The sequence below is a fragment of the Pipra filicauda genome, unplaced genomic scaffold (genome assembly GCF_003945595.2).
Source record: "Pipra filicauda isolate LSUMZ 115617 unplaced genomic scaffold, ASM394559v2 scaffold2_size9829703_pilon, whole genome shotgun sequence".
Taxonomy (NCBI): Eukaryota; Metazoa; Chordata; class Aves; order Passeriformes; family Pipridae; genus Pipra; species Pipra filicauda.
Genome location: NW_024104421.1, coordinates 1431356 through 1445878, shown reverse-complemented (window position 1 = coordinate 1445878; position 14523 = coordinate 1431356). Strand labels below are relative to the sequence as shown.

The window sequence follows — 14523 nt, the reverse complement described above, 5'->3', positions numbered from 1 at the left end:
ATTTGGCAAAACATGGCCACACTGCTGTCCACCAGAAAGGGCCAATGCAGCCCATGCACTTTTCTTTTGATTACTAACACATGCCCACAATTAATAACACAAAATGCCCAAACACTTAACCTGAAGCTGCAAAAGGTAAGGTTTGATTCCCGAAGTGAAGTACCTGGTTCCCTTCTAGAAGGATCTGGTAGAATAAGAGTTCTCTGCTCCATTTCAAGCTGTCTCCCAATCCATGAGAAATAGACATTGCTACAGTTCTATTACTTGCACAATCCTGTACTCCTGGAATGAACACATCCCTTGTTTCAGAGACTCTTAACATCTCAGAGTCTAAAAAATAAATCTCTGGAATAAACGATGACCTTTACTTTGTAGAAATTTTATATTCTGAAGGAAAGTAGAAATTATTTCGATATTGGCACAACTGGCTGGTTTTTACCTATATTTAACTTAAGAGCTAATATTGCTCCTTCATTTTATCAGTGCTGCGATACTCAGCAGCCCCCAGTGAGGAAACAAATGTCCCAAGCTGGACTTTGCATATTTCTCCCATAGTTGGTCCCCTTTTCCCAGCATAAAGACTGTCTTCTAAACATTTTTCAACCTTCCCCATGGAACAAACCCACCCAAACATAAGGAGGATCAGCAAAAACCACTGCAACCAGAAAAAATTGAATTTTTCTCCATTTCTTTATGCAGCTCCAGATTGCACGCTCTCCTAAAGCCCTTTTACTGCTATTTTTAGGACTTAGTGGCCAACTGGCAACATCATCTCAACAGCTATCTTAGTGGCATTAAAAAAATCCTGACTTTGTGACACTGTTTTCTTGTTTGGGACTATTCCAATCTCTTTTAACAAAATGCTGCTTTCTCATTCAAGTTCTTTGTTACAGTTGACACTGTGTGGGCAGTTCTCTCAAACAGCTTCTGAGAAGTTGATGCTCAGGTATTTCTAAGCAACAGGGTAAGACACAGAGCAGAAACAGAAAGTCAGGTCCCAGCACTTCTAAACTGAGGAGTTTAGGAGTCGAAAACTGAGGGATTCTGCAACTGAACCTGGCTTTAGTAGTGGCCTCCTGAAAGTAACACTGCCTGGTGTAAAACCTCGGTGTTCAGTATAAAGCCAATGATGTGGATCGTTTACCCCAAAGATAATGAAAACTGCTACCTGCTGCCCATCCCACAAATTTTTCCATGTAGGAAAAAAGGGGGTATTTTATTTATTCATACCTGTTGTAGAAGGCATCAGCAGCAGTGAACTAGAAAGAACACAGTGCCTGTTTGTCTACCGCTTTGCTTTACACCTTTGTTGCTCCCTGTCTGATTTCTGAAGACCTCTCTTTCAGAAATGCAGCAGTCTTGCCTCATTTGTGTATCTTTTGTTTTGTGATCAGAGACTTTGGAGAGTTTTCTTTCCTCCTTTTTCTTTTTGTTATGCTTTCCTTTGAGTTTTCATTATAAAAAGAGGCTACTGAGCCTGACAACTCTGCTTGAGAGACAGGCTCCTGCCAGAGACAGGATATCAGGAAACAAGAGCTGTGGACAGTTAATCTGAAAAAGCATCCTAGGAGCCCCTCCACGTATCTAATTTATTTTTAGGAAAGTAGGGAGGGATGGGAGGCAGTCAGAATGCTGTATAAGTCCCTACTGCTGCTGCTATTAAGATACTGCTATTAACATCACTTTTATTGTCTGAGACGCATTCTCTGTTTTAAAAAAGCACCTTAAGAAGCTGCATTAATACCCATCACTTTCTTGTGCTCCAGCAAATGGTTTAAAAAGTCATTGTTTATATTCATGGATGTAACATATAGGAAGAAGAACAAGGAAGAGGAAAACAGTTTCAAAGATTCTGCCACAAATTTCACATTTTACTATTTGGGATCAAAAGGACAGGCAGCAAATGAGAAAGGCTTCCAGGTAAAGAGATTATTAGCTACAAGGTCTCTATTGAGAATGGACAGGGTACTAAAGAGGGAGCATAGTGCCAAGTAGAATAGCACAGATAAGGCAGATGAGGTCTCAGTTTACAGCTGATACATCACTGCATCTGTACTAGCAACTTTTCCTTAATTATCTTACAGCAATTTCTGACCTGTTTAATGCACTGACAAGGGAACTGGGAAATGTAATCACTGAAAAAAATGTTTTGAATGTTCTGATTTATAATATTCTAGTGCTAACTGTTTTCCAGTGCTGAAAACCTTAATAGATAAATTTAACAAGGATTTTTTTTAATCAGTGGCATATAAAGAATTGTGTCCAGACTGGAAACTCTCAAAAACAGAAGAGCTTGCAAATCTTAAGAGAGAAAACTGTAAAAACAGGCTCGATGTTCTATCAGGGGCACTGTGTCTTACACCACTTTAGGAGAACTCTTGTTCTTCACTCTAAAATACCTCAGTACTGCCTTCAATGAAAATAAGGATGTCTTAACCTCCTGTTGCTTGAATAGGCATTCAGCACCTGCTGAGCTCTTCTGCCAATAAAGAGGATGGTAACTGCCATGAGAATATGACACCTACACGTGCAATGGGTTAGTTTCACACAGGTTTCTTTTCTCTGCTCTTCTGGGAAAAGGATTTGGCCCTACCTAACACAATCACACCCTTTGATCACCTGTATACAGCCATGATAGGTCTTTATCACACATCTGTCCTCTTTGTAGCCGAAGTAGTTCACTGTGCTGTGCAGAACAACTGGTTCATGTCTCCAAAAATATTTGCTAATGCTGAATAAACAGAAGTGCTATGAAGAGGAAAACCCAGTATCCTTCTGCATCTGAATAGCAATGCAAGTATCATACTCAGAACTGAAATATTTTCCTTTAAATATGTTCAAAAATGGCAGCTCTGAGGGCACAAGAAATCTGTATGTCTACTTATCACTGGGGCTTCTGCCACAGTCATAGCGTGATGTGGCAAGTAAGCTGATGTATCTATGTACATAACGGAGCTTAATGTCTTCCCCAAGATCTCCTCAGGATAAAATTTCACATTCTGCACTATCATACAAAAGAGAGAAATGAGGGAAAGGGAGACAAATATACCCAACTTAACAGGGCTGCTTAGGGTAGTCATCTAAAATGATGTTTAAGTCAACAATTTTCTGAAGGAGAATCACAAATATCATATAAATGAGCGTTCTTTTTATTGTTGTTTTTATTTCTCTGCGGGGGGTTTTTTCTTTCTCCTTCTCTTCAGATAGTTTCTTTTTTTTCCCCCACTATATTTTTATCCTGAATCAAGAAAACGTTCTTACCAAAACTGGGAAGTATAGTCCCATCATCAGTTTTGACTGTGACGGAACATCCACAACCAGCTACCTGTAGTAAATAGTTTACTTATTTTTCCTAATAAAAATTTACTCATTTTTCCTGTGGTGTGTCTGAATTAAAATGCCCATTTCCAAAGTCTCTTTTTTTCTTTATTTTGTCCCTGTTATCACATGTACTTGGTAAGAAAGTCAACAGCTGCTCAGTTGTAGGTTCCCTAACGAGGCTTAACTTGCCTGGATGAGAATGGAGCGAGCACGACATTGTTCCCTTTCTATCATTTGTATACTATGAACAGGATGAAAGACACAGTTGGTGCACGTGGCACAAGCTGCAGCAGCATCATCAGATACTCCTGAAAAATGAAAGAAGTTCTTCTGGAGAGTCTTGGCCTTCTTAAGGCCAGTCTGTGCTGTGGTAGAGAGGCAAACTGTAAACCCTTCAAAGGCAATTCAATTGCTGTCCATAGGTAACATGAAAAAATTTCAATGCACTGTTTACTTTGGTGATCAGATAATGTGAAAACAAAGTACAGTCTTCAGTTAAAGATTCACACTGATATTTGTCTGAATATTGCAGTTGAGGAGAATCTGACTGTGTATATCCAACTGCTTAGTGCTGTTCCTGGCTTGTCTGAAACACATTTCCTTTCCTTGTCACAACTCCCAGGTGCTACTGCTGAGCAAATAGTAACATCACTGCCAGAAGTATTTGAAAAGAACAAAAAAAATTGATTTGGACAATCTGTGTGCTCTTGTCATTGATGGAGACACTACTGTGAGTAGTGTTGGGGCTGAGGTCACAACAAGGTTAAAAGAAAAGTGCCCAGGAATTCTCTCCTGTCACATTTCACACTGAATTGTTCCTGTTTCACAACAGATGCTACAGACAATGCACTGTGCTCCATTAAATACAGGGAATCATTTAGCTACGTTTACAAGCTACACTGAAAATTCACTCCAGAATTACTGTACTTGAAAGGTTACATGGAAAGGGCTAGAATATTCCATCAGGCAGGCACTAGATGCTATATTTATACATGCCACGTAAAAAGCAAGGAACAAAAGCAGGAATGAACAGGGCCCCAGCTGTTTACAAGTGAGGGTGATGTTGCTCTCCTTATTCAAGAGTATAATGCACCTCATCTGAAGCCAATGAAGACTGTAGCTATCAGGTGAGAATCCTGGTAGCATGGGTAAAGGTCATAATTTAGATAAACATATTCCCTATAGCATTGCTTTTTTTTTTTTTTAATCCTGTGCATGGCCCTGTACAAGCAAGAGGCTTGAAGTTAACCACGAGATGGGCTGGGAGGTTATTCTGCCTAGTTCTTATCTGCACCTATGCCTGTTCTCTCCTACTTACTTTGGGAGCCTGTAACCACCTTGAACACCCAACAGAGCAGCATGCAAGCATTTACACGATCAAAGGCAAAATGTGCTTAAGACAGACTTTGGAAATCCAGCACAATTTGGCAAACTTCAAAGATAGTTGCCTTTCAAACGGGTTGTGGAGGAGGCCTTGGTAAATTTGAATGGTATGATTAGCATACCGGCTGTTTTTAAAACTGCTCAAGAAGAAGCTGTGTTAAAATCCATTTCCGCAAGACACACGCATTTTCTTTTGGACAGGCTCCACTAGCTCTGTTTCTTAAATCAATTTTTCTGGCACGGATTTCTTCTTGGAAGAATGTACGACACCAGCTCAGTTTCCTAACCAAAACTTGACAGAATGTGTGCAGCACAGCATAATGGCATCTCTGCCTCATGGCTTCCTAAAAGTTACAGTACAGAAACCTCGGAAGTGAATTTGACTGTTCCAGGTCACATCTGCTGAACGGCGAGCGAGACGACAGAAGATGCCAGGGTAGCCTGTCCAGCACAGTGTTCAAACACTGGTGAGGGCCACTGATAAAAGGTTTGCCAAAACGGGAGTTGCCAAGGTCTTAGAGGAGTTTCAGGGATGTTTTCAAGTCTTACTAGATTTAAAGGATGATCCTTGGCAAACTCCCCCTGATGCTTCTCAGCATTTCTAGAGCCAACAGTTGTTCCATCTGCCGCTGAGGCCGACTTTGAAGCATCCTTGCAAAGAGCAGCACACTAACTTTAACACTACACAAGAGAGGAAAAAAACACAGCTTTTCAGAAGTGACCTAGATGTTTGCCAGTAGCTTGACACACTCTCAGGTAAGGCTGTCTCCTTGTCTCCAAACACTTGAGTGTATTACCAAAGCTGCGCCAGTGTAAACTGTGGGCTGAAAATAGAGATTCAGTAAACAGCATTTATTGAAAGCTTGTCTAAGGCATTAAGTGTTCATCTGTACTGATGTACAGTAGCAGCGAGAAAGACCACCACAAACTAGCTTCAAGAACCAAATTGCTGCTGGGGATTGAAAAAAAAAATAATTAAAAAATGGTTGGAAAACTCAGACAGGTACTCCCTGACAACAGCTAGAAAAATTAATTTTTAAAAAAATCAGAAGACACAATAAACTTTTGGGGATGTTGAACACAAACAATCTCTGAAAAAGCAAAGGAAGGTCCACACAGACACAAACGAAGGTGTTTAGTTTCAACACATAAGCTTCAGTTTCTGCCATTGTGACAGATTTGCCAGCACGTTTTCTGAGCCAGGCCACTGCACTATTGTAGAAGCTTTATTCTAATTACTGTAGGCTCTATAAAGGTTTCTTTATCGTTTAGTATTATAAATAATTGTGCTTCCAGGCTGGGGTTCAAAGCTCAGAACAGCACTCGCACAACAGCACAGGCAGGTCAGGTGACCTTTCTCCAATTCTCCTCTCCCTGGTGCTGAGGACAGACAAAGTGATATGTCTGTCATACGCCATTACCATTAGAACAGAATCTTGTTCTTTTATTACAACTGAACTCCGCCGGATTTCTCAGCAGGAATGCTAAGTGAAATCAATGTCTTGGATTTCCAGGCTGAGCTTGGAGGTCACAGCCACTCTATCATTTCTCAGCATTATCCCTTCTCTTTCTCTCGCGCTCTCTCTGAGCCTCCAACTGGCACACAGCAGATTGAAAACAGCATGCATCACAGGGCTTACGCTGCACAATTTTACAGCCTTTTGGAGCCCCCTTCCTTTCCTTTTGGCCCACTTTTTTATTTTTTTTTTTTTTCCCAATTTGCAAGTAAGTTTTGTTTGTCTCCCACAGACCTGCAAGCCAAAGGCACTGCAACACCTACAAATATGAAAAAGCAATAAAACGTAAGGGAGGATAGAGCTGATCTTGACAGCTGCCAGTTAAGATGGTTACGCTCGATGATACCAATAGATATGGCAGGCCTTCTAATCCTGCAGTTGCCACAAAATACACACTGTGCCCCTTAGATCTCATCAGACATTCTGCTTGTGCACAAGAGAACAACACCGGGATTTTAAGTGTAGGATATCTTACAAGCCACTAATCACACACAAAACCCCCCCTGTAAAATGCACAAAAATCTCTTGTTAACCATAGACATAACTTTTTTTTTTTTTTTAAACCCCAAAAATTCTACCATCGAGCACTGCACAGCTTTATGATTCCTTACTCTAAGTGAAGAGATCAAGCCAAGGATAAACTTCAGGAAGTCAGAAAGTCTACACTAAGGAGAGAATAAAGAATAAAGACAGCATAGATGAGCTTGACTCATTAACACAACAGCTACTGATTTCAAGTCATGTCTTTTATTCCTTGAACATGTATCTCACTGAGCTGACAATGGTATTATTTATTTGTCTGGTTATTTTTAATCTGTGCTGTTTTACTGTTAGGGTAAAAACAAGACACTACTGTCAATTCAAGGAACCTTTCCTAATGTGATAAAGGACATGGACAGCATGCTAGGAGACACTAACAAAAAGAAAGGACACATTTTTATGAAGCTCTTGCTGTCACCTAAATAGGACCGCTTTCTCCCAGCACTCCTCAGCTAAATTCTTCCTAGTTGTTTTGCAACACCTAAGATGTGCCATTCAATGCTGATCTGTTAATTTTGCTCAGTTGTGGCACACACTGAGCTCACCTTCTTCGACTGCACTTATTCTGCGCCTTTTCCCTCGGTATAGCTAGACACACACTGAGGGCATTATACAGGTGTGACTCCCAGCTGTAAGCTTGACCTCTTAACTGAGTACGGACTGAACTGCCCAGCTATGACCAAGATTATTCTTCAGAGCCCATCACTCAGTGGACAGATTTCAGCTCTGTTCTATGACACGACAGACACTGCTTTGGAGACTTCACAGAATCAAAGAATATGCTGAGTTGGAAGGAACCCACAAGGATCATCGAGTCTAACTTTTAGCCCTGCACAGGACCATCCCCAAGAGTCACACCATGTGCCTGAGAGTATCATCCAAACGCTTCTTGAGCTCTGTCAGCCTTAGTGCTGTGACCACTGCCCTGGGGAGCCTGTTCCAGTGCCCAATCCACTCTGTGGGTGAAGAACTTTTTTCTAATATCCAACCTAAACCTCCTCTGACACAACTTCAGGCCACTCCCTCAGGTCCTGTCACTGGTCACCACATAGAAGAGATCAGTGCCTGCACCTCCTCTTCCTCTCATGAGGAACTTGTAACTGCAATGAGGTCTCCTCTCAGTTTCCTCTTCTTCAGGCTGAACAGACCAACCAACCTCATCCCTATTCACACACTTCCCCTCAGGGCCCTTCACCATCTTTGTTGACCTCCTTTGGACACTCTCTAAGAGCTTTATATCTTTCTTATATTGTGGCACCCAAAACTGCACACAATATTTAAGGTGAGGCCTCCTCAGTGCAGAGCAGAGTGGGGCAATCCCCTCCCTCAACTGGCTGGCAATGCTGTGCCTGATGCCCCCCAGGACACAGTTGGCCCTCCTGGCTGCCAGGGCACTGCTGACTCATATTAAATATGTCATCGACCAGGACCCCCAGGTCCCTTTCTGTGGTACTGATCTCCAGCATATCACCCCCTAGCCTGTACTCGTTCCTCCACAAACTCCAGCTCTACTCCAGGACAGAATCTGGCCTCAGATGAGGTGCCCCAAAACCTTTCATCTCTTGCTGACACACTGCTAACCAGACTCCACGTTGAAATGAAACAACAGTTGTGTGCTGGAATAGGAGGCTGAAGTGCCACCTGTTACTGAAGATGGAAGAAACAGAACTGTGATAGCGAGGACACAGCAAGGGAACCCACAGGATCTCAGCTGAGGTGGTCTGCTACTGACACTGTGTATGAATGGTCGTTTGGTATTACTGGACTGGGGTCTTCCCACTGGAAAAATGGCACTACGAATACGCTCCCATTTCAGGGAGCCATCCTGAGAACAAAGCTGCTGCAACTGAGAGCCTCACAGTCACCCTTCAGAAAAAACTACATGCAAGTCCCCACATTGTCAGAAAGGCAGTGCTGCCAGGCCTGGTACAGTACCTTGCTTTTGGGTGGAGGGCTGTTTGTGCTCTTGTCTGTGTGGATGCTGGTAGGGGATACGGCAGCACCAAGGTTACCCTGGGGTATGCCAGGTATCTTGCCTCCTGGAGACACTTGCATCGCAGCAAGTTGGGCAGCATACAACTGCTGTAGAAACAAAACAAAACAAAAAAAAAAAAGAAAAAAAATTGAGGTGAGGGGGGAAGAGAGGAGAGACATCATCAATAAATAAATAATCTTTCCAAAACTTCTGCTACTGCAGAGGATGTATTTTTCTTCTGATGGGTATTTTTTATTTAACACACGTATATTTCAAGACAAGAACTGTCATCTCAACTTCTGTGACTCATTCCTCAGGGGATGAATGAGAGACGTCACCATGAGAAATGTCCCAGCATCCCGGTGTGTCCAGGGATTCAAAACAAGGAACAAAAGCTAATCTTCATGGTTTGCCTGAGCTACTGGGCAATCTTTCCTTTCCTGAGATGACTTAGGCATAAAATCATTTCCGCCAATACTATGCACCAACCCCTGCGAAACTCACATGATGGTCTCTGTTCATGTTTCTTTATTTTACTTGCTATGTTTGCCCTCTTTGCACAGGCTGTAAGGTGTTTGGAACGGGGAATGCCAAAATTTTTAGTACTTACTGTGAGAGTCCACTCTCAGTTGGGTTCTGGGGAACCACTAGAGTCAATATAAATATATGCATACCGATGGTAAAGTACTGTCCATTAGCTGTTAGGAACTCCAGTTAAGTCTAAGAACCCTTTCTGGGATAGATGCAAAGCAGACACACCATGGAAATGTTTTTCTCTTCAAAACTAAACCAGTAAGGCACTTTAAACACATATTTCATTATTAACATGTGAATACTTATAATCATAGTCATCTGTTTAAAGTTTAGCACTACAGTAAGAGTTTATTGGACGGAGGTCAAAAGCAGTGAGAAAGCAGTGCCTGGGAGCTCCCTTGACCTCCAAATAAAACATGGAAAAAATAAACATGGGGGCAGGAGAAGCAGCAATTGTTGCTGCTTTGTGAACAGTGGGGAATTCCAAAGTCAGGTGCCCAAGAGAGCAGGCAGTGCAGTAACAAAGGCTCTCCCTCCTCAGCCACAGTATCAGTTTCAAAGACTCATGGTTAGTGCTGTGCAGTGCATGTGTGATGTGTAACACTGAATGAAGGTACTCTCTGTCTGCAGGTGCTAACAGAGCTTCTGAGATGACAGAGACAAGGGACAACATGCAGGAATATTGAACTGGATGTGAAAAAACAAGGGGGTTTCAATGTGACTAAGTCTAAGAAGTCTTTTTAGTAGTGCTTAGCTGTTTTGCTGTTGTTCCTCAGTTAATTTTATATGCTGATAAAAGAACAGAGGTCAGATTGGAGGGCACAAAGAAATGCTAACCCAAACCAGCAAGTCTGAAAGAGGAAAATGAGGATTCATTACAGGAGAAATCCACACGGAGCCATGCAAAAGATACAGAGACATTGCTACAGTGAGTTCAGTGTATATAAGCCCCATAGCAAACACTTAACTTGATCAAATGGGCAAGACTTACTGCTGTGAATCTTGGACGACCCTGGACAACATTGTTTTGTGGTTCCCCATACAAACTTTTCCCTTTTCTGGTGTATATAATTCACATAATTAAAAGTAGCCCATTGCTACTTTTGTGTAATCAGACACCAAGTTCTTACTTATTTCTTTTTCACGCTTTCTATAATTTTCACACTTTCTATTCTTTTCAGTTCTGAATATTTTTTATTTCTTTTCCCTACTTTGATCACTACTTGTTCCTTATTATTCTTCTTAATCACCATTTATCCATCCCGTTCTGTTTAGTCTCCCTCTCTTTCCTTATCATCCATTCATTCATCCATTCTCTCCTTTCCTTTTCCTCAAATTTATTTATTAATTTATTCTATATGTTACTCCCAGCGAGTCTGAGCCAAATAGATGCAAATCAGCTACAGATAAAAGTCATCAAAAACAATCCAGCCACAAATCACTCACAGATTCAAATGCATGTATTTATCAGTTGAAGCTCATATCCATTCATTCTTTTTAAAGAAGACTAAGTCCAGCAGGGAGAATGGAACAAGTGTCTGTGTGAACCAGAGAAGAACTGCAGCAGGGAGTTCAAGGAAAACCAAGCCAGAATTATGTATGAATTAATACATCAGAAGGGCAATGGTTGTTTAAGAAAGAGGATACATGACTCAGGAACAACTCAAACATAACCAGACTCTGGAGGTGACAGAGCAGGTCTAGAAAAAGCTTTTCCTTTTCTTTTGCTCCCTATTGAAAAAATGACAAAACAAATTGAGGCAACTACAGGAAAAAGACAAAAGAAAGTCAAACAGTCATTAGAAAGGAAAGGTTCAAGTTTGCTGCTAATCTATATATTAGATATCAGATAGCGTGTCTAGGCCACATGTAAAGGTAAAAATAACATAGTTTGGACACTCAGCAATCCTGAACCAACTGGAGAGCACTGACAGACCATACAGGGACTGGCTTTCTGAAGACTGAGCTTTCCAGAAATTTCTGTGAGAAATTTTGGGGAAGACTTTTCAAAATGAATCTATACCTTGAAAGATACCTCTCAACCTTCCGTTGAGGTCCAAAGACAGAATCAGGAGAACTAAACTATATGAAATAGATGCACAACACGGTGTCCAAGAATCTGCACATCTTACACCTTAGTGCTCCCCGAGAAATGTGTTGGAAGCCGTGGTTCCTCCCTACGTACTGTCATCAACCATCTTTCTCACAATGCATGGAAAGCAGAAAATGACTAAATAAGCACTGGGAATGAATTTCCCTATGCAACAGCCCAGGAGAAAGCCATATTTTCAGGTGATAAATGGAATATATGGAATGTCAAATGCATGCCGTTTTCTCAGTTGAGGGACAGATATACCTGAAGAGAATGAAACACACAGTACAGTGTGGAGTAACATGGAAGGAGGGGTGGAAGAAAATCTATAAAGCCTTCATTCATGCTTTGTAAAAACTTCTGTCCTCCTGTTATCAGATTCAACACCGCAACTCTATTTAATTTATTTTGAGAATTAAAAACAAACATTAAATAAAATTTTATAAGAGGTCCCTTGTTAGAGTACCCTCTTGAAAGTCCCTTCCTGCAACAGAGACCAATAATTCTACAGAAAAAGCAGTATAAGGCCCGGCTTTGAACTGAAAAACATGAGGTTATGAAATTGCAAGGGTCTGAATCCTATTCAATCAGTAAGTTTGCCCCTATATTCCCTGAATTTAAAAACTGGAGAGAAATATACAACATGCAGCACATTTCTTGGACTGTCAATAATTTTGAGCTTCAACATTATTGAACTTGTCTGTTCATATTTAGTTGTCTTAGGACATGATGACCTTTAGCTTATACCCAAGGAAAGGGCAATGGTGTGACCAAGTGCTGCAAAACAAGACAGCTAAATGACAACAATTTATATATTCATTTCATACACAAACTGAATTCAAAAAAAAGAATATTTCTACCCCTGCTTCTCCACTAGAGTTTCAGATTTTGGAACAGTGTATGAATAGATCTCTGTTGAAACATTCAACCATTACCTGAAATGCACCTTTATACCCTTCCACAGTAATGAAACCAAGATCTCAAAAAGTGCAATGAAAATGATGTTATTCTGTATCACTGCTGTAATACCCTGTTCTTGAGCCTCTTCTTTTACCCCAGAGACCCCTGAAGCCATTTCTGCTACCTTTAGCTAACCTAAAGACTCAATGTCAAATTCTAGCACTCCAGGAGGTCATTTTGCTCCACTACAACTCATATAGGACTTTTAATCTATAGGGTTTATTGTGACCAAGGCATTCAGTTGGAATCAGTGAAGCACTACTGCTTTAGGCAGGTTCATTTTTGCTATACATAATAAATAAGGATAATATCCTGAATTTAATAAGATAGATAATACTTCTTCAGGAAGGCAGAATTGGGCTTCTGAAAAAGCAATTAAAAAGTAACATCTATTGTTTGTTTATAACTAAATTACTGTGTTTCAGCTCCCCTGCCCATATGCAATATTGCATGCCTTGTTAATGTTTTCTCATTAACCTCTTATGAAAATCTGTATGGAAGCAAAATCATCAGAACAAAAGCACAATGTGATACACTTTAAAATGAGCAGGAGGTATTGTTAATTTTTTAATGTTGCCCCTCTGTTCTTAAGCTATTAAACAAAAAATCCCCCTTCTCCCTAGGTCACCACCCAAACCATTTATAATTCTTCCAATATATTAAGCAGAAATATTCAGCTGAACTCTCAAAATGGACTAGCTCTAAGAGCTCTTGGCTTGATGACTCTGTAGTACATCAATAGCAAAGCCTTAAGGTTAGGCCAGCTTTGAAAACTTTCCCCTTGGGCATTGTTGTTACATGTTAACAATGCTCATTAATGCTTGGAGGGTACACTAAAAATGAATTCTTGTTCTATTAATACAGAAAATGAGAATGAGATTTAATAGCAATTTTAAAAAGGGTTGAACAAAGTGCTAGCAATTACATAGGCAGAGATAGTTGATTCAAGCATCTATAGGCATTTGGATTACAGCATTATCTCTTATTAAAATATTTTTATTAGTGAACAGTGAGATTAAGAGCTGTTATTAAAAAAACCACAGAGAGATAGAGACAGGTGGCTCTGGAAACCGAATCAGTTACTGCAATAAATTTGTTTCTGATATAAACTAGCTTTTCAGTGAAGATACCACAGCGATGAATTTACAAACCACTGTGCCTGAGTGTCTGAACTGTTGACTGATCCAACACTTCAATTTCTTTGTCATTCTGAGAACCATCATTAAAAATATACACATGAATGGCCCTGTTCTTTGTTTTTTGCATAATCTGGAGGGGAATATGGTATAAAATGAGATTCTCTCACTCGGAATACATGAATTTAATTTTCTTTACCTTAAAATTTATGCTTATATAAGGCATGAGAAGTGTTTGACTGCAGAAAGAATTAATTTTGGATCTGCTCAGGTGTTTTTTTAATTGAAAAAAAAGGACATGAGGAATTAGGAAGAAAAAGGAATTCGTTTTAAACAAGCATTTTACGTATATCCTACCGTAAGATAGTTTTTAAAAGATACTGGCAACATAGATAAAAACTTAACTACAGAAATTAGAATTAAAACTGCACTCATTAGTGATTGGTAGCAATGCCTTCTAGATATTCTATGAAAAAAGTTATTCATTTAGCTTCTCATTACATACTTGAAAGGAACAAATGCCAGATTTTCATCTTTTCTTTGTCTGAGTTTCCTTCAAAGATTGTTAGTCAAACATTTCAAAGGGACATGCTAATTTGTACATTTAAACTTCAGCAAAGGCTTTAAAAGGTGCCATTTGTTTGCATCAACTGGGAGATTTTCAGAAAGAAAAAAAAGATAATATTTGAACACAAAGTCAATAACCTCCTTTAAAACCTTGCCCAAAGAACCCGTTGCAAGGTGAAATTGCTAGCTTTCACTTTGGGATAATTTCAGATAATAACAATAGAGGTTAAGATCCTGAGATGTACTGACAGTATTTTGGTTTATTTCTGGTTTTATTTTGTTTTGTTTTGTTCTTTACAATTCTTAACAGAGTTGGAGAATTATTACTGTTCTACCTACCATCTGCCTTTATCACACCCAGTTCCTACTACAAATTGCCCTGGCTGCCAGTGCCAAGGTGCAGAGAGACTCTCTGGCAGAGGACCTTGCCTGAACCAGTGTTTCCTTTATTCACCAAGCAAAAAATAGCAAGTTGGATGAATTCATCTCAAAATTGTG

General features: G+C 40.1%; 1 protein-coding gene across 8 annotated transcripts in view; it reads right to left on the bottom strand.

Annotated features, from left to right (window-relative positions):
• SOX5 (SRY-box transcription factor 5) overlaps positions 1-14523 on the bottom strand; it is a 479309-nt gene that overhangs the window by 47037 nt on the left and 417749 nt on the right. For all 8 annotated transcript variants that reach the window (XM_027726598.2, XM_027726592.2, XM_027726605.2 and 5 more), the window contains one exon: positions 8697-8843. In XM_027726598.2, coding sequence (XP_027582399.1) covers positions 8697-8843 — 147 coding nt within the window. The remainder of the gene's footprint in view (positions 1-8696; positions 8844-14523) is intronic.